Source organism: Lytechinus pictus, chromosome 11 (assembly GCF_037042905.1).
Source record: "Lytechinus pictus isolate F3 Inbred chromosome 11, Lp3.0, whole genome shotgun sequence".
Taxonomy (NCBI): Eukaryota; Metazoa; Echinodermata; class Echinoidea; order Temnopleuroida; family Toxopneustidae; genus Lytechinus; species Lytechinus pictus.
In genome coordinates, this window is record NC_087255.1 from 4,621,670 (window position 1) to 4,643,878 (window position 22,209).

The following is a 22,209-nucleotide window of genomic DNA, read 5'->3' on the forward strand; positions in this document are numbered from 1 at the left end:
CAACTTAACGATTAGAGCTACGAAAATACCACATTTCTTTGTTATGAAATTATTAGGCCTGTGATTTTATATAATAGTTCCTCCCATTTATAACACCCCTTTTCACAAAAGATTTCTTAATGCAGTCGTTAAAGGCAATTCTATACATCGCGGTTGAGTGATCTGATTGAGAAAAATGCAAATGTCTGTGATGTTACTAAATTCAAAGACATAACACGTTATTAGATATTTTCTAGAAAAAATTTAAAATCATTAATTGAACAGGAGTGGAAATACTCGAAATACATGCACATTATGGGGAATGGGTTGAGATGAGGGAGGGTGCGGGGGCTGACATGCCTACGTCAGGTTTTATTGTGTATTTACCTCGATCGATCTACCAAGACAGTGACTTGGAAAACCGCAATTGTATTTATTTTTGCTCGGCTGGTATACAAACAGTTCGCTTTGACATTGGGAGTACGTATTCACACTCTATTCTCGAATAACACCACAATAATGGTCTAATACGTACAGTGCGTCCCAGAAAAAAGGAACCCATTTTTCAGGGAGATGATTTCCTATTTTTAATGAATAAGTTATTGTTTCACTTTATAGAAGGAATAATATTTTTTCTGTGATAATTATGAAACAGAATCAAGGTCGATGTACCCTAACAAATTACATGGATCACTTGTTTTGTGTAAATTGGTTTGACACTGAAATTAAAATATTTTTGTATCCACTTCAGGTATCAAAAGGGAGGTGTTTTTTTATATTACTAAAAAATGCTTTTGTTGGGTCACGTATTTTACAAGTTCTGTCCATTGAAGGGTACAAGATCTCGCTTTGGATTTGAAAGAATATAGATCTTTGGCAGTGCACGTCTCCGGTATAGATGGGGGTAGACAAAATATATAATAAAATCATTTGCATAAGCTGATAAATCACAATGTCTTCTTTTTTCTGGGACGCTCTGTAGTAGCCTATACGGCCTCCACTGGGAAGCGAAGTGGGCAAAAGGCAAGGAAGTCCTCGAAAACTGTTCATTTTGGCATCCGCTGTTTACAATAATAGCCACGATTGGGGATCCATGCTTACATACACTTCCTCTCAGAATATCTAACAAAGTTCAACATTTTGCAGGAAAGTACAGACTTTGACTAGTTTGTCTTTGTCTACACATTTAGGCATCATTTCCAGTAAGCCACAGGCCAACATCTCTTTTAGTCTCGATCTCGGTAAGTACGAAATCTATCTTTTTTATGTGTTTTATATGGAGTTTTTAATGCATTGATCCATCCGTAATGCATCCACTGTCGAATCTTTCAAAACACTCCTCAAATCTTACCTCATTAAGCAGTCCTCTTAATTCCATATCCTGTTCTCTTTCACTGTATTTTGCTACCTCTTTTTTCTCTTTCCAATGCGCTTAGAAACTGTTGTATTAAGCGCTATATAAATGTTAATTATTATTATTATTATTATTGTTTAACTCACTCATGAGCTAGTTTAGGCCTATTCGTTCTGGCCTCATGCGTCTGGCAGGATACCAATATATATGTATGATATATTTCATAATTTCTTGAAGTAAATGTATATGTGGAGCGTTGTGGCCCAGTGGATTAGTCTCCGGACTTCGAAACAGAGGGTTGTGTGTTCAGATCCCAGCCATGGCGTAGTTTCCTTCAGCAAGAAACGTATCCACATTGTGCTGTACTCAACCCAGGTGCTGCACTCAACCCAGGTGAGGTGAATGGGTACCTGGCAGGAATTTATTCCTTGAAATGCTGAGCGCTGGAAAGGCTGCTTGAGCTACAGCCGGGGTAATAATATCCAAGTCCTTTGGAAGCGCATAGAGACGTTATTCATAATGTGTTATGCGCTATATACAAGAACTGACTATTGTTATGATATTATATACATTGTGTGGTAGGACCGGCAGTAAACTGGACCATGATAAATGTAAACAACTGTTTTGTACCTTTATATTTACCATGATGATACTATGATCTCGTGAATAAACAATGTCTGTGTACTGAACACCGGGATTATAATGATGACGATGTTCACTCACATGCTAACACAAGCACACAAATACAAAAAGTATTATTGGGTAGGCCTACCTATTTGCTATTCATATATCTTACTGTATAATAACTTATTACACTCTTAAATGACTGTGGCCAATATTATCAGATATATATAGAAAATTAGAAAATAGTATCAACAAACATACTTGCAATAAGAACTTATGAATATGCCTATATAGAATAGCATATCTATTGCCTAAATAGTAATTATATATAGGGATCCTAGTGAAAATTCGTGGGTTGTGCACCCCCACCCCCACTTGTAAAGGGTGTAACGCACACGGTTTATCCGGTATAGGATAGATGCATGGAATGGATTTCAGAGTGTTTGTCACGAATGGGTAAAAATATATTCTAATAATAATAACTCTTTGCTGAGAGCATATATGATTAAGGTGAATAATTTCTCTATGCATTTTTCTGAAATATACCACATATAACCACCTCGAAAATTGTTGCAAAACTGTCGAAAAAAAATGAATTGATTCAAACGTTCTATATAAAGCAAAATATAGTTTAATGTTTGGTGGTTATAGGCCTAAAGTGGCGTAAAAATGTTACTTATAATTAAAATTATTCAGGATGTGTGCCATTATGACAAACACTCTTCATTACTTTTATGCGTTGAAAATGGGTGAAAATAATATGCTAATAACTCTTTGTTAAATAATTTCTCTATGATGAATTGGTGAAATATACCACATAATCCACTTCGAAAATTGTTGCGGAAGTCTAAAAATCGAGTTACAATCATACCCCATTTACCATACCTGCTTACATTGATTGGTCATGATATCAACCATGGGCCAAGGTTTGAGATGGATTGTAAATGATATATGAAAGAGCAATTCTGATAGGTTCCTTATTAATGAACATATAACAATGATCTTGATAGGTCAATGTCATTTAGCGATTGGTTGCAAATATTTGTTTTACGGAGCCCTTGGCATTGAATTCAAACTCGAATTGCGATTGATCTTAACTTCATTTCTCTTAACTACACACATTAAGATCAATTTCGAAATGGGATTGGTTCGAATCTGTCGCAACTGGGCGTTGTGGCATGCGCCTGTAATCCAAGCTATGTGGGGAAGTTACAAATTGATGCAAAGGTTCGAGCCCTGGTCACGTTTTTCGGATGGTGACGTTAAAGGTCGGTCCCAGACGTAAATAATCATATCTGATTGATACACGTCTGACAAAACTCAAATACACACACGCAACTCCTTTAGAAACGGGTCCTGGGGCCTGTTAAACAATGCTTAGCATTCGCAATGACTTAGCATTGACTATAATGTATACAATTAATTTTGAAAATCAAGCGTACGATTAATCGCTAACCCTTGTCTTACGGGACCCTGGAGTATGATTCATCCCAATGCATCGTACTGGCAATCTTTAGTCACTAAATTACGAATCATACAATCCCTTTGTAACAAGAAAGCCAATGACCAATTTAGATTTCATAAAGAGAAAATTTTGATTGTTCCATCTTTTTCAGTCAAAAGAAGTTTCACATTCAACCCAGGTCCATGGCTCATAACAATAATAACAATATACGTGTGCCATTGTACAAAGACAATACATATACATGACACATAATAGCATACAAAGAGACATAATATATACAATAAGAAAATGAAACTTATTAAGACTTAAATTTGAATAAGAGAGGAGTGGGTACTATTCAAAAGACGGGGAAATATTTCTATGTTGTAATAAATTATGACATAAATTGTCTTCAAGGCGACGAACCAGCGGTGTACATAATTGAATGGATTGAAATTAAATACTGTAGAAACTGTAGCCGATATTTACAAAGATTATAGATCTTGAGCATTTATCAATTCCCCCCCCCCCCCCCTTTCCCCTTCTCTGTATCCTCCTTTTTTTCGTTGTCTTGGAACTTTTAGGGAGCCAGAGCCCTCAAGCGCCCCCCCCCCCCAGAAAAAAAACATATCACGAGGGCAATTCCGAGCTAGACTCACATCAAGGAAATTCCATTTGTCATTCATATACCACAGTCATGACAGTGACTGCACCTTTTTCAGTATATTCAATAACGCTCGATTGTGACATTGTGTATAGGGTAATAACTTCAACAACAGCCTGACTTGAATAGGAACATTAGTTTCACATGATCGAAACGAGTTTGATATGTTCTGGGAAAGAAATTTTCATGGTGACGGCTCGTCAAAATATTATGCTTTCGTTTTAAAAACAAGCGTGTCAGATTTTCAAGGTGTTGTTTCGAATCTTTTTCACACCATATTGCTTGATGAGGAATTATGTTTGATATTAACTAACTTTAGTTTGAAGAAGAGGAAATTAAATAAAAGGTTATGCATTTATAATTTACAAATAAAACTATCGCAGACTCATAAGTAAGATATATATTTTTAAGGGTTCCTGTGTGGATATTTTACATTCTGTTCCTTCTTACTGTTACGAGAAGTGCGTACAACTCAGATCTTTTGAAATAACCAGGGTAAACAAATTTAGATGAAATGCATACCTCTTTCGCGATCATTTTTTTTCTTTATTTTCTAGTTTCCTACTTGTACTTGTATTCTGATTATGTATTTGGTTGCTTATTTGTACCCAATGGGATATATTGAACGAAATGCGTACTAAATGCTGGGTCCCGTCTTACAAAGAGTTGCGATTGATCCGATCAAGAACAACTATGGACGGCCAGCAACATCTAAAATCTATGTTAGTTCAAAATATTTTCTAGATATGATGTATATGCATACATTCATCATTCTCTTTAAAATTCATTGTGATTCTTTTTGTTTACTAAGGATATTGTTCAAATTTCTTGTCGAAAATATTATGGTATGGATGGATTTCCATACAGTTGACACTGATTGGATCAATCGTAACTCTTTGTTAGATGGGGCCCTGGGGTCCGTTGCAGAAAGAGTTGCGTTTAAACGCAAGTCAAAATATCAATCGCAAGTCCTAAATGCGCGCTGTTGATTGGTTGTATATCAAGTTGCGCATTATTTTTTGAAGTTGCGTTTGATTGCAACTCTTTCTGCAACGGGCCCCTGGTTTGATCCGACGACATTTTTACGTCATAAAGGGGAAGTTTGCCCTGACGATAAGCTGGTTGTAACAAAAATAGAAAATTATAATGGAGACGGTTTGATGAAAATATGTCACAGAATAACAAAGTTATGAATATTTAAAGTTTTTATTTTGTGACGTCATAGATGAGCAGCCCCCCCCCCCCATACGCCCTGTGATATTGATGGAAAATGTCTTTTTTATAATTTCATACCCCGTTCTACAAGAAAAAAACATTATTTACCATGTTCCGTTAAAAAAAAATGTATATACACTCTAAAAACAGTTTTCCAAATACTAGGTAAAATGGGAACATGCATTCTTGCTGGGTTGGTTGGTTGTTTTTTATTCACGATTAAAAATGCATAAATATAAACAAAATAGGCATTACATGATCAAATAATTAAAAATAATATAACAATGTAACAAAAATCAAACTTAACAATTCATGTAATACAAAATCGTAGGGATTTTAATAGCCAACCTGTTCTTCCCCGGAGTAAAATTATACCAAATACTTTGTAAATTTTACGCAATGTTGCGTTGAAATTTACCCTTTAAACTTGCATTTTACCCAATATGAGGGAAAAAATACGCAACAAAGATGCTTCGTCCCTTTCTTCCCAGTATTGGGTACATTTTACTCAATCTTTTTTTAAAGTGTATGATATAATGGGGAGCTGCTCGCTAAATGACGTCGCAAATTAAGAACTTTAAGCACTCATAGGCCTAATTAACTTTCTTATCCTTTGCTGAATTTTCATCAGACCTTCACCAATATTTTTTTTCTGCTTTTCTTTAAACCAACTTTTTATCAGGGTGAACTAACTCTTTAATGCACTATTAAAAATGTTGGGCAACATACTGTCCACACAACAAATGGTTAAAACTTTATCAAATTCTGGGTAGTTTTAAACAAATAATGTGTGCTTTGTTTGAAAACTACGCAGTATTGGTTGAAAACTACCCTGAGTTGGATAATTTTTTAACCAATTGTTGTGTGGACAGTATGCTGCCCAACATTTTAAGAGTGTGGATGGTCAACTATGAGCAACTCGTATGTCTACTACCCATCCTTGCTCACTTCCCTCACTCGCAAATGAATAGTCGGCTTTTGTTACCTTGCAGATGACAGAGATTGAACGACAGTTTCAATTTTTGTATTCATCTTGTAGCATGGCATGTTCAGATGGGTCATGAATGATTATATTAATGTCACATAACGATATCCTATTTCTAATGGTGTCAGCTTTTTTGCTCCCAAAATGCCCCTCTACTTTTAAAAGACGCTCTGCAGCGTGCTACCCGTAATATAATTAGTAGAAACTAACTTGTGTGAAAAAAAGTAAATCTTTGAAATGAAATAGAATCAGTTTCAATGAGTTTGACACCAATATCAATAATGATGAAATATTGGTAGAGCGTCCGTCTCACAACCGGGAGGTCGTGGGTTCAAACCCCGGCCGCGTCAGACCAAAAGACGTTAAAAGATGGGAGTTGCTGTTACCCTGTTTGGCGTTCAACGATTTAAAGGGATAGAACCTCGTCGATCTGGCGCTGCACAGCGGCTGTCGGGCCCACGATCAATTGGGCAAAGCAAATTTTCGGATTTCATTTCATGTCTTTTTCGAACAATAAAATATGGATTTTCATTTTTTAATCTTTTTTTTTTCATTTTTCCTTTCATTTTTTTTTTCATTTTTAATTTTCTTACAAAAAAGGTGCGAATTGGAACCCTATAATTGTCCCTTATTTGGAACGTTCGAGAAATAGAGTTCCAAAAAAGTTCTTTACGTGCTTAAGAGAATGTGTTTTATAAAGAACCTTAAAAGGTTCTAAAGTGGCTGTTTAAGGTAATTTGAAACCTTTTAGGGAACCTTTAAACGGTTCAAATACGGGCCAAGCACAGAACCTCTAAGAACCTTTTTTTTCTTACAGTGTGTCATTGTGATTTTGTTTCATTTGCTGATCATGGATTTACAGACTTTTAAAGAATGAATGTTGTGAATTCCCATCGTAAAAGTTCGGGATGTTGTGCCTAAATTGCACATTTTTCACAGTGTTTTTCGTTTTTTCGTTGGTTATTGGGTGAAACCCATTGTTATTTCTGTCTAGACCGTTGGATATTCTATTCTTGTGAGGCCATACAAATAAGGTGAATAGCAAGGGCAAAATACACAATGTTTATTCAAAGTTTGGATAATAACAAACGTACTTTATAGACTGCCAATGGCTGAGTCACCCTTTATTGGCGGGAAGGGAGGTGTATACTGGGAGGAATTTCAAATTTATTATTACTCAGTTTTGAATTACTGAGCGGATCACAGTTCTTTTTGTGCGTGATATTGTATTTCCCAGCTTAATCAATGTCCCTCAAAATCCCTGTTTTGTAGACCGAGGAAACCTACCATTTCCTTCGCTTCCGTACTTTTCTTTTTACCGGATTTCCTCAAGTTTGCTGTCAAAACATTCCAAATGAGCCAAAATTGTTTATATAATACTGATCAATGTTTAAGAAAATGATGGAAATTAGAAAGTTATTTTCGTTTAACGCTTCTCCTCGATAACAAAGTATTAGTATGAGGACTTCGACCTTTTCCAAACTTTGAAAAGTTCATTTAATTTCTGATTGTAGAGCTGTCAATCGGATCAGGCCCTATATAGGTAAAGTTCCTACTGCCGGTTTGAAAACCTTTTGTAAGAAAAAAATATTATTGTTTCTAGCTGGTCAGTGTTTTGGACATAGTCTGCACGTAATAATGATCTTGATTGGTCACTTCGATTAATTTGAAATCTTTGTTTTGCAGTGCGCCGACCAAGGGCGCCCTCGAACAAATTTACTCGAATTTCAATAAGCCTACCTTGAATTTGAATTGAATTGAATTTATTTGTTCCACTTTTAAACAATATGTATGTATACATAACCAGTATATTCTTAAGCATAGTGGCCCGTATTCTGAACTCAGGTTTAAATCAAACCCTGGTTTAAAGTTGTGATTTAACTATGGAGAGCCAATCGGGGCACAAATCCCTAATAGTAGTAGTCATCCAATTTTTTAACTCATTATGACACTCAAATTGTTCATAATTGTCTGGGAATGATGACTGAAATATTATTCTTCATTATGAAAGCAAAAGGAAACAAAATAGTAAACATAAGAAATATACAATAAAACAGCTTTTTGAAAAATGTTGGCTCCCATAATTTTAGTACAGAATTAGACCGTGGTCTAAGTTAAACCGGACTTCAGGATACGGGCCAGTGTATCACGATTAAATTAACTATTGAACATAAGTATTTAACATAAGGTACACTACCGAATGTTATAAAAGCGAGGAGCCTAAATGAAAAGCAGAGCTTGTTGAAAATTAGGCTCCCAACATGCCCAATGAGGGAAAGCATCAGTTGTTACGATGGGCGACATGAATGTGAAACGGAATATTCATTAATAAATTTTATACAGAAAATACATAAAATAGGCTACATGAAAAGGCACCTAATGATCAAAGCGTAAGATTCTTAATGATAATTTTTCAAAAAGGGTAAAAAACACATTTCATTCTAAAAATAAGAAGAATCTATTCACATTTTAGATTTCAAAATTAAGTATATTCTCTTTAAAAAGGGCTAAGTTTGATCGGTCTCACTCGGTCAATCCCTCATCGTGATCATGATTAGCGATGTCGATCGACTTCATCGATCTTGGGCACGTCTCATAAAGACTTAAAATATTTTTCTTTCACAATATATTATGGTTACTTTTTTGCTTGAAAATCTGTATTTTAATTGGCTGCTAAGACTTGTTACCATGATGGCATCCTTACCATATTATTTCATGAATCGCGCACAAACTTTGACCATAAGGAGGCGGGATAGCTCAGTCGGTAGAGCGGGGGATTCGTATTCCGGTGACCCGGGTTCGATTCCCACTTGGTGCGCTAGTGCCCTTTGGTAAGGCATATAATCCTCATTAACAGGTCCTTCGGAGAGGACCTTAATCCGTCGGTCCTCTGGTTGCTTGCTTACAAGCATTCATGCTTTCTTAGCAATCAGATAGGTTCGAAATATTTGTGTTTATACACGGGTATTTTTAACCTGTCAATCCGACAGTGAACAAATTCAGGTATTGAATTGAATTAAAAACTAGTTGTCTCCCGATTCATACAATAACTTTTGGCAAGTTGACGTTCGAAGAAAGGTTTGTAGATAATTTTCTATTGGTGATCTACATATTCTTACATTGCAAAATTGATCCAGATATTTCCTCTTGTTGTATTATGAAATAAACATTATTTTATTCCTTTTCTTTTTGTCTTTTTTTTATTCAGGAGTATAAAGTTAGCTCTCGGGATCTGATGAAATTTTACAAAGTGGGTAACCAGCCTCAAGGATCAGCACTTGCAGAACAGACGGCGAGTTTTCCATCTTTTACCCGACCTTCACCTCATGGAGGATGCTTTTTATGGACATCGCAGAAGGATGGATGATGCGGTAAAACCCATTGCCATTATTGATCCAATGACTGTGCATGATGTACAGTGTACCAACTTTGAGCAAGGGTGTCAAACAGAACAGACTGAGCAGTTGAAAGAGAGCACCAGGCCAATCAGCAGCGGCGTTGAAGTGGGATGTCAGACAGAAAGACATCGTAGCTCTTCATCTCGGCGGAGATCTGAAGATAGCTCTTCTAGCAGGCGGAAGCTGATTACTGCAAGCATCAGGCACAATCCTGATGCCAAGGATTTCTTTTGCAGTGACTGCAGGACCTACGTCTGTTACTTCTGCATCATCAATCACCATGTGGAACACAATACGATCAATGCCCGTGATCAGGAGGTCACCCAGGATGAAGAGATCACCAAGTTGGTGACCAAAGCAAACAAAACGAAAGACTGGATGATATCTTTTGGGAAGTTCATCGAAGAGCGAAAAGCATCAACAGCGGAAATAACCCAAAAGTCTATTGCGATGGTCGATGAGGACTATAGGGAAAAGATGCAAATTTTAGAACAGGAAAGGAAATCCCGTATCAAGTTTTATCAGCAGAGAGAACAAGCGATCAATGAAATGCTGGAGGGTAGAAAGACTGACAACGATGCTCAGATCTGTATTGTAGATACAGTGCTAGATTCTGTACAGAAAGCCAAAGGTGTCCGGTTATCTGGAGGTAAACTAACGGCTCACGAAATGTGCTGCAAACAATTTGAGGAAATGCTTAAAAACTGTAAGATAGGCGAGTCCGAAGAATGTAAGGTGCAGAAAGACACGGCAGTACCGCGATTTAAAAGAAAATCTATTAGGGGCATAACAGAATTGGACCTTGTTGAAAGCGATGATCCGTGGATTCTCATGCACGATGTACCCCTGATAAAGGACGGGATGAAAACCATGGCGACCATGCAAGATGGTCGGATTGCTATAGGTTTTCGAAAAGCAGGGGTGGCCATTTGTAACAGCGATGGCCACCAGCAGATGACAAACCTCCATGGTGTCACAATCCAGGACATGGCTGTCATGACCGAAAGTCGTTTTGCCATACTGGACAAAAAGAACCACCTGTCCATATACATGCTCTTGAAGTTGAAACTTGAGAAAATGGACGTGAAGCCGTTCAGGACACTAAACAAAGAGAAAGGAGGGGATGGCACGGTGGCTGTGAATGGTTACGATCACGTATTCATCGGGTACACCAAGGCAATGAAGATCCAGGAATTCGCACCTGAAGGTGGAAAGGCTCTGCGTGAACTGGAATGCACCGATCATCTCCCAATCCAGCTTTTCCATCTCAAAGTGGACAAGCTGCTGGTGGTCAAAGGAAGGGCTGACTTCATCCTGACCCTTGACATGACTGAAGAAACCGGCCAACCGAAGAAATCCCTCAGGAAGGATGGGGACATGTGCGCCTACCCCGCAGTGTGTCTTGACCAAACACTCATCGTTGCCTGGGTGAGCAATAGAGAAAATTACGTCACGATTGATCGTTACACGCGTGAACTGACACACATTGAGACACTCATCTCGGAGCACAAATTACCGAAGCAGGAGGCTAACTACAATTTCCCTGACCACCTGCAGCAGTTCTTGTCTGGGGAGATGGCATTCTGCTCTCAAGACCGACTCTATATTTTTGCACAGAACACCCTAGCGACGTGAACCATCGTAATAACCGTCCCAAGAAGTTTAAGATTTCTCAACAGAATTATCGATACTGGGTGTGGCCTCTGCGGGGGCCTCTGACAAAGAAACCTTGCCCATTGTCTAACGCGTATTCTTGGGTGTGGTCTTCCCATGCAGGCACGTGATACAGAGCAGAAATGAGCCTGCCTGAAAATCGGTCAATAAATATTGTCATATATAGCGAAGTATACGTTTTTGGTATCGCTACATAGGTTCTTCGTCAAAATGGCGTCAGACTGACCCAGGAAACCACCATGCCCCAAGGCTATATATCGAACTTGTTCTCCTAGTTGCTTCAACATTGATCGTGTGCATCATGGAGAAGTTTTTGCACCGTGGCGCAGAATGATTTCAAGAACGTAGAAAAAATTAATGTATGACACAAAGCATTAACCAATAAGTCTTTATCGAAAATTTGGGAATTAAAACAGCAGTTTCGTCCTGGACGCTGGACAAAAAAAAATCTTATTTGCAATTTTTTTTGGGCAGCTCTGTAACTGTTCACCAATTTTCGACAAAGACCTCCTAGCTGTTCATTGTTATTTGACAGGCATTTTCCATACATGTTGTTGTGTTCTTGAATTCGGTCTGGCGTCGCGATGCAAAAACTTCCTAATATCTGGAAAGTTATTAAATAAAGAAAAGTGGAGAAAATTCCTTAAGTAGGTCTTCTGGTAGAGCGTTCTCTGATGAAGTTACAGTGGTTGGCATGAAAGTAAAAATGGGAAAACTGTGCATTAGTCCATAAAACTATGATTGATCACGGTTAGGTGCACAAGTTTTTATTATTTGTCCTTGAGGGAACGCTCTATTTCATTTACCCTCGTAAAGCCCCCAGTCACATAATATAGACACGGATCCTCAAGGATCAACACGGCAATGTCAGCATGATCTCCGGAATAGTTTTGCCGAGGATTAAAGGGGAAGTTCACCCTGACAAAAAGTTTATTGTAAAAATAGCAGAAAAAATAATAAAAAATATTGCCGAAGGTTTGAGAAAAACTCATCAAATAATTAAAAAGTTATTAGAATTTCAATTATTTGATTTGTGACGTCATATGCGAGCAGCATTCCTACATAGCGAATGGTAAAAAATCAATGAAATGTCATTTTCTCCGAAAATTGAAGATGGTTTTCACTATACCTTCTGTATATCAATAGACAAATCATTTCACACCCGATCATGAATAGAAAACAAAAATAAATCATCAGGAACCATGCAAAATTTGAAATTCATGCATTTTATATTACATAACACATGGGGCAGCTGCTCGTCTATGACGTCACAAATCCAAAACTTCGAACTCAAATAACTTTCTTACTCTTTAACGGATTTTCCTCAAATCTTCACCAATATTTTTTACTATTTTTTCTGCTATTTTTACAACAAAGTTTTCTTCAGGGTGAACTTCCCCTTTAAGCGTCGACGAGCGTTGATGACTGTATACCGCATCTACTGCATCTTCACGGATCTACACGGACCATGCCAGCAGAGCATGTCGTCCGGTCTACACGGATCATCAGGGCGTCAACACGGACCAACACGGCAGCTACACGGACCAACACGTCATCTACACGGACCATCCCGGATTGCATGCCAACACGGCAGTCCACGGATGACGCCGGATGATTTCGAAAGCCAAAAACTGCCGCGTTGGCCTCCCGGACGTTTAAGGACCTACACGGACCTCCAAGAATGCCCAAGGCACCAACGTGGATCTTTCCCCGGACCACCCCGGATCAGATTCGGGGTGGTCGGGGGTCTTTATATGACTGGGGCTTTACCCCGAATGTACATTTCTCCAAATTTTCGTTATTCCGAAACACGCTAATTGCATAACACAAGATGTCGTTTCGTCAAAAAATGAAAAAAATAGTTATTAATCCCGAATATTAATCAATTTCAGAGATTATACCGAAGTTTATTAATCCGAAAAGAAAATAAGTTTTGTTATTCCGAAGGTTTCATAGGCTGCGTTTATGCGACCTCAAGCCAGAATCGTGATTTGAATCATGATTTGAATCATGATTCAAAACACAAACATGAATCACGATTTCACAGAATCAGCGTTTAGGCTGCGTTTATGCGACCTCAAGCCAGAATCATGATTTGAATCATGATTTGAATCATGATTCAAAACACAAACATGAATCACAATATCACAGAATCAGCGTTTAGACGACCTTCATTCCAATGCTGTTTCTCCTCAGATTCGGGCCAATCCAGTGCGCATCACTAGTGCGCAGTTTGACAGAGGAAGTTTTTCGCACGTGTTTCGGCTCTCGAAAATTATTTTGCTTCCATCAGAATTTAGTCTATACCTCATTTTGTTTACTTCTATCATATAGGGTCCATATGCTTCTATTCATCTTGTTAGTTTATCCAAAATTGTGTTCGGAAGTGAATTTCAGCGTAGATCCAATTTAATATTGATACTGTATACTCAACAACAACTGAGATCATTGTCTGTCCAGTTAATTCATTTACTAGAACTTGAAGTTGAAGACATGACCAAAAAATGAAAAGTAGTGGACGATGCGATGACCAACACAGAACTTGAACATGACAAGAAATGCATGCATCGTACATAGTCATGTACATACAATGAGCATATAGAGCGCCTTGAGCTTGGCAAGAGTCAAACCGAAAGTAGCCCGACACAACAGTGAGGTAATATAATCATGATTGTAATCACGATATCGTTTATTCGAACATTTTCGTACGTGATTCTGCAGAAACGTCTTTCCAAACGCCCCTTTTTTCGTGTTTCATGTTTGTGATTCTAATCATGATTATATTCAATTTCGACTAAACGCAATCGTGATTCTGCAGAATCATGATTTGAATCATGATTCAAATCATGATTCTAGGGTAAAAAAGTGGCGGATAAACGCACCCCTAGTCCGACAATGAAAGAAAATTCAAATCGATCGTCCGAAAATGAAATAAGGTTCGTTATTCCTAAGGTTCAATCGTCCAAAAAATTAATTAAGGTTTATAATTGGGCAAATATCTAATGGACTACATTTCATTTCGGACTAATTCGGTGTGAAGAATCTTATTTTGTTCCGATTAACAAACTGTCGGTATATCGAACCTTATATAATTTTGAATATAAACCTTTGAATTAATGAATGTTTGTATTAATGAACCTTTGGAATAACCTACCCATAGAGAGAACGCATTTCTTGCAAACTTAATTCATATCGCCTTTTCAAGAAAGTTTTCATGATATTTCAAATCTTATGACATGGGGAGTGATATGGTGCTGAACTGGTATTACGGGAATATTAGTTTTGTTTTTATTTCAATTTCATTATTGTACGATATAAATTATTTTATTCTAATTCGATACGTTATAATTCGTATATAATTTTCTGGTTTTATGCAGGGGCCGCGGTTTTCCAGAGGGGTTGACCATGCTAAAAATAAAGATTTGTTGGTAATTTTTTGGTAGACATTTACAAAATATAGTGAAAGGGGCTGAAGCCACCCAGCCCCCCCCCCCCCTCCTCCGGTTCCGCGAACCCTGTAAATATGTTATATCTGCAAGTCTAAGAAATATTTACACTCTCTGTACTTGAACTGAAAATGAAATATATGTAAATATCGCTCAATATGTATGCATTTTATTTGTCGAATCAATATGCCAAAAATTGATTCATAAAAGAAATCATGTTTTAATTAATCGGCGTATATTACATTGATATGATGACTTACATATACGCCCACTCATATATTATATATATATATATGTAATATATGTATGTATATATACATGTATTTAGATTAGTCAAGGGAATGGCAGCCTTTTTTTCTTTTCTACCAAACACAACATTTCTTTTTCATGTTCTGCATTCTTGCTTTCTTGCGGAAAAAGGTAAACAGGACAACATAGTTTTATATGATTTCGAAAATGGTGAGATACTTGTTTGTTCATGTTCATCGTGGATGAAAAATAAACAACAAACAGTTGAATCAAGATCAAATCATATAGGAAATGATAATGCATAATTATATTGTATAGGGTTAGAGTGATGGTTATGTAAGATTGAAAATATCGTCTTGAACATGACTATACGATGCAAATTTCATAAACGGAAAAATCAATACTCATAGTAGTGTTAGTAAAGAAACGTCGTTCTACCATGTCGTATATATTGTCGTGAGCAATAAAGTCGCCTTATCGAACCCACTGACTTTTCTCTTATTAGCTTTAAAGGGGAAAACAGCCTTGGTCATAAAATGGTGTGTTGGGAAGTAGAAAAGCTTGAAAGAAATCGGACAAGCAATAAGAAAGCTATTGCTGTTTTAAAATTGAGATCCCTAAGACTATGTAGATTTCAAATTGGCAACTGGGTAGACAAGGAACAAGGACAAGTTTTCCATAGGCCATGTACTTAATTATCAGGGATTTGTGGTTTTCTCCTATTCCCCAGGGCCGTAGCTAGAGGGGGGGGGATATGGGGGGTGTGACACCCCCCCCCCAACATTCATGGCAGTCGGCAAAATCATGTACCAGTTGGCAAACTGGAGGATAGGGGAGAAAAAGAAAGAGGGAAAGAAAGGAAGAGAGAAAAAGAAAGGAGAGAGGGGGAGAGAGAGAGAGAAAGAAAGAAAGAAAGAAAGAAAGAAAGAAAGAAAGAAAAAGAGGAAAGAAAAAAAATAGAGGTATCAACTTCGAAGAAGGTTACAACTTATGGAGTAAAGACAACCAGTTGGCAAATCCAAGTCCATGTAACATGCAGGCTTAGAGCCCTACTAGTCAGCAAAATACAAAGGACAAAACAGATGGAGCTGTAATAACGCACGAAGTAAGCCCCCGGTCCTCCCCCAATGTAAACAAGCTTGTGAGTTTGCAAATTATACCACAATTATTGACGATTTAACAAAGTGATATACAAGTACTGCCCCGTTTCAGAACTGAAAAGAACAGAACACAAGACTTAAAAAAATAGTGACTCTGCAGTTGGCAAATTCATGAAGACAAGTATACAACTTGTAGACTTGTCTACAAGTTTGCAGTTGGCAAAATAACACAAGTTATTATTGTTTTATGTTATTATGTAGTGATATATGCTTTTTTCATGACTATATACTTAAAGTGATTGCCCCCTTTTAAGGCCTTAATATATAAAACATTTCCAGTCTGTGTTTACGTTTGCACTGGTGTGGACCGATATACATGTAGGTACCGGGCTGGTGTTAAATCAACACCGGCGTTTTTTTTGCAGTGCATGAATTCCCGCTAGACAGTCCTTAAAAATGTTCCTTTTTCTGATCTAATTATAACAAATTTTCAGCTCGCGCTCCGCGCTCGCATCACTTGATTAGTGAAATAGTAAATTCCTACAAACAAGCCATAGAATGCCCCTCTTCAGGTCTGAATTTCAAAAATTGTCAGCTTGCGCTTCTCGCTCGCAATATTTCATTATTAAAATGCGTATCATGTTCATGATTAAAAAGTGCTTCATGTGCTTAGGTGTAATTATAACAAAATCAGCAAGCGATTGGCGCTTGCATTAGATGACTATGATGGGATACGTACGCACTTCATGAATTCCAAAAGATAGTCCTTAAAATTTCCCTTTTTAGGGTCAAGTTATACCAAAAAAAATCCGCTCGCGCTTCGCGCTCGCATTGTTTGTTTTGTGAGACAGGTACATATCATGATTAAAAACTTTGCTTATAATGTCCCTTTTTAGGACTGAATATCAAACATTTTCAGCTCGCGCTTCGCGCTCGCCTTATTTGATCACTAAGATACATATCCGTTTAATTGCACATGCAGCCCTTAAAATGTCTCTATAAGGTCAGTATACCTGGCAATTGAGCGCGCTTCACGCGCTCACTTAATGACTCAAAATTTTTGCTGGTCCCCCCAAATGCCGCCACCCACGGTATGCCACTGTTAGCAGTAGCACTCTTGAAATTTTAGTTGAGACATCTTGCACAGAAGGTCAATTAAAAATTAACAAATCTTTGATTTTGATATTATTAATGCATAGGGTATATCATTATACTGCAAGTTAGCAACTACGGCACACTAGCCTTTCTATTTTGCTCCAAAATGTTTATTTTTACAGTGCAAATATATTTGTATATCTTTGTATAATTTACCTTAAAGTATTCACCAAATGCCACTAATTTAATTCTAAAAATTCAAAATCTTTTGGCATGTGATTATTGTAGGGGAGCACATCCCCCATCAGACTCCCCCTGTGCTCACGTTGGCGCTGTCACGCCAAATTTGGTTGGCAAATTTAGCTGGTACACCCCCCCCCCCAACAAAATGCTTCTGGCTACGGCCCTGCTATTCCCCTGGGGCAGTAATCTGAATATGACCCAGGTAGTGTATTGTTTTATGTCCTCATAAAACAAACATATAATTTGAAGTAAAACTTTTAAATAAAATGACATTCTAGCCAAATTCATACATTGGAGTACATGGAAGAGTAGTCCTTGCCTTACATCACAAAGACATCGCATATGCAGCCAATATGATGTCTCCATGTGTATAGTGATTACCAATGTTTACAACTTTTTAAAACTTTCACCTATATCAACTTGTCTGATTTCTCTTTTTCCTCTAGAAACAAGTTTTTATTTGGGTTGGATTCCCCATTAAAGTACACATTAAGGGAGCCTTTCATATCCGACAGTTACACTTTCCCTCTCAGCCAATCAGAACCAAGGAAAGTTTAAAGATCTGCCAACTTGGATACCAAGAATGTTGATGAAAGGCTCCCCTGATGACAACAATCATTGGGGGTACCAATGGGGGCCGTTCATAGGAGACAAGCCAAAAAAGTATTTACTATCATAGGAGAAGGAAAGGGGCACCGCCTGTCGCCCCGTCACCTGGGGGCGAAGAGACCGGGCGGGCGGCGTAGGGAGTGGGAGGGGGACGTGCACCCTAATTCCCACTGTTTGGAGCTTTTCAATTTCAGCTCTTGATCTGGTACATATATACTTTTTAGGTGACAATTTTTTTCATTTTTTATTATTATTATTATTTTACTTTTTTGCTTGACGTGGAATGCTAATGGCATGCTTATCACATTCACGATCACTCGTTTGAAGAGTTCGTGCTAAGATGAGTATATCAACCTATATTTCAGCCCGTGCTCCGCTCTTGTATTATTGTTTTAATGAGATATAGGCCAACATGATTGTTTTCATGCTTACAATAAAATTTCACAAAATTATCGATTATTTCATATTATTTTTATATATATATTTCAATTATTTAACAAAAGCTCGAGCTTCGCACTTGCATTATTTGTTAGATAATATACTTATTCTCTTCATCAAACGGTGCTTGAAATGAATGATAATTATAATTAACATTATTTGGATTGCGCTTATCACAAAATATCCCGTTTTCAATTCAATATAATACGGATTTCAAACTGCACTCCACGCCTGCATGCATTATTTGTTTAGTGAGATACACGTTGTATTCGTGGTTACAATAAAGGTGCTCAATATGAATTTCCTCGATTCAGTTAAACGAGCTTTGAGCATTAGTTATTTCAAGAGATATGTTTCCTGTAACTTCTGAAGTCCTGTATAGTCATATATGATATAAATATGCTTCCTGTTCATGATACTCATACTAACAAGATGTGCTGAAATGCCCCGTTTTCAGTCCAGATAAAATCAACCTGTGCTTCGCGCTCGCATTATTTGTTCTTTCATGTACTTACCCCCTTCCCCATGTTCCCTCTTCCTGAATTCATACATACGGTGCTAAAATATCCCCTTTTCTGGTCAGCCGGTATATGTACACAAATTAATAATCTCGCTCTTCGAGCTCGCATAATTTCTTAAGAAAACATTTTTTAGCTGGCTCATTCGTTCGCTGACAAAATCATTTTACGTGCATGAGGGGTCCGCGCAAGTGACTGAGAATCTGAGATTAAGTATAAGTGTATACTTGCCATCATTCCTACTTTCCTGACGCGTATTCCAAGTACTAAACCCTATACGAAACCCGGTAAAATCCAATGACTTCGAATTCGCCCCCCCCCCTAATGATTTCTGCAAGGTGAACGGATAGTCGGATGCCATACCAATAAGAATGTTCTAACAAACAGCCATGTTGAGGGACGAACAATAAAGACCTGTCCACCAAACAATGATTAAAAAAAATCATTGGCGACTGATTCAGGGGAGTATCCACCTTTAATCAATGGGGACCGAAAATATTTTCATCCTCACTTTCCCCGAACTGATTTTTTTAGAGAAAGAGGGGGGGGGGTGTAAGACTGACGTTTTACAGCTTAGATTTATATGAGAACAAAATGAATAATAGTGCGTATCGCGTTCAAAGTTTTGGATATTTCATGTATTCAGACCTGAAAATCGAATTATTTGAGCAGTTTTTATAATCATCATCAAGATTCGTGTAAACTAAATAACTAAATAATGCAAATGCAAAGAGCGAGTTGAAAATTTTGATATATATAATAGGCCTACTCGCCTGAAAAGGGATCTGTAATGGATTGCTTGCAGTGACTCATGACTTAACAAATCATATAATGTTAGCGCTAAGCGCGAGCTGCCATTTTTTAACCGATCCGAAAACTAAACATTCTAAGCCCTTTTCAAACTCATGGCCATGATAGGTATAGGCCTATGTAACTTTACAATTTATTAATGTGAGTGCGAAACGCGAACTGATTCTTTTGTGCTATCCTGACCTGAAAACTGGACAGCAAAAACAGGCGAAATGTATATTGTAAAATAATAAATGATCTTGGTGAAGGCTTAAGGAAAATCCATCAAAAATTGTGATTTGTGACATCTTATGTGAGCAGCCTCCCATTGTATCGTACAGTAGAAAAATAAACAATGAAATGTAATTTTATAAAAATGAAAATGTTTTTTTCAATTGTATCTTCAGTATGTCAACAGACAAATCATTTCACACCTATTTTTTGTAACAAACAAATTTTTGGTCACCATGAACCATTAAAGGGATGCTTCGGGCTGAAGATGATACGATTTGAACAGATAAAGAAAATTCAGACAACCAAAACACTGAAAATTTTATCAAAATCGGACACTGAGGAATAACAAAGTTATGGCATTGTAAAGATTTGCATTATTCTGGTGAAACAGTTCCAGGAATGTCTAGATGAATATTCAATGAGCAAATAATGTCATATCCCCACTTATTATTTTGTATTTTATTATATGAAATTAAGTTTATTCAACTTTTTTAGCTGAAAAAATGGACTGACAACTGATTTCATGCATTATATATTCATTGCTGCAACTTATTTCATTATAAAGGAGATACATTGTTGAACAATGTTCTCACATGTGTGAAAAAATGAAACAATTATGATTTCATGTAATAGCATAAGAAAACGAAAAGTGGGGCTGTAACACCATCAGCCCACCTAATGAATATTCATGATGACAAGCAAATATTTTTTACAAAATATTGCTTAACTTAAAAATTCAATAACTTCGTTATTTGTTATCTGATTTTGATGAAATATTCGGAATTTTGCTCTGTGAAATTTACTCTATTTATTGATAGATACAAATATTTTCAGCCAGGAGTGCCCCTTTTTTAAAACTTGAAACTCATGCATTTCATATTGCGTAACATAATTAGCTTTTCGCATATGACGTCACGAAAAAAACCCATAAAACCATATTAAACTTTCATCAAACAATCAGCAATGTTTTTTTTCTGGTGTTGTCATAACGAACTTTCGTTAGGGACTCTTTTCCTTTGATGAAGAACAAAGTCAGTTGCGTAAAGTATGTCACGGCACTGGGGTAACGAATAAAAATTGTGAGTCGTATTCGCACTTATTCAAGTTGATCGCGCGAAGCGCGCTCAATAGTCCGATACACCTGACCTAAAAAGAGTCATTTTAAAGATTGTTGGTAGGCCAATGAAAAAGACTAATTAAATTTAGACCTGAAAACAAGACATTGCTGGCAATTTTTTGTTGTAATCATGCTACATGTCCCACTGGACAATGCGAGCGCAATTTTTTTCTATATTTTTTAACCGAAAAAGGTACATTTAAAGGACTCTTATTAAGGAATTCTGGAAGAGCATACACACCTTACCAATCAACGTGATGCGAGTCCAAAGCTCAAGCTGATTTTTTGTGTATTTTTTTGTTTTGTCCTTCCCTTATTTTAAGATTTGGACCTAACAACATGTTTTTATTGCATGTATACAGAGGCTGCCTCGAGACTCGAGATAACCTTTGCTTTGTTGTTTTTGCTTTGTTTTGTTTTTTGCAGCTTCCCATTTCATGTTCATTTTTATGCATGCACTATAATTAGCTTTTGTACAACCTTAGCCTTTTTATCTCACTTGATTTATTTGCTTAATTTATTTTAATGGACTTGAATAAATCAATAAATGAAAATATTTAAAACACTCATAAAAAATGTTAATATTCAGACCTGAAAAAAGTAATATCTCACATGTCTTAGCATGGACGAGCATACATATCTCCCTCTCATCACGGATAAAACGTCCGACAAGTCCCTTCATGAAACGCTCCCCTGGAGTCGACCGTGCAAAACGAGGGAGACACTAGCCAGGCGGCCTCTTGAGAGTAAAAATCATTTACTAACGTAGGCTTACTCTCAATTAGCCAGGCGGCTTCTTGAGAGTAAAACTCATTTACTAACGTAGGCTTACTCTCAATGAGTGAAAAAAGTGATATCTCACATGTCTTAGGGACTGTTTATAGGAATTTACAAAGAGCATACATATCTCCCATGATCAATTTAATCAATGCAAGAATGACCTTAAAAAAACATGGAAATTTATCAATTCTACCATCAATAATGGACCAAAGTTTTCAAAGATAACTAAGCTTATGCATAATGATTCTATTATT

At 37.1% G+C, this 22,209-nt stretch overlaps 1 protein-coding gene across 1 annotated transcript; it reads left to right on the top strand.

The window, feature by feature from the left end:
* The first annotated feature begins 1,002 nt into the window (after positions 1–1,002).
* LOC129271403 (uncharacterized) lies at positions 1,003–13,181 on the top strand. Its single transcript, XM_064106661.1, has 2 exons — positions 1,003–1,220; positions 9,474–13,181. The coding sequence occupies exon 2, from the start codon at positions 9,592–9,594 to the stop codon at positions 11,296–11,298; it is 1,707 nt and encodes a 568-aa protein (XP_063962731.1). The 5' UTR covers positions 1,003–1,220; positions 9,474–9,591; the 3' UTR covers positions 11,299–13,181.
* The last annotated feature ends 9,028 nt before the right edge of the window (positions 13,182–22,209 follow it).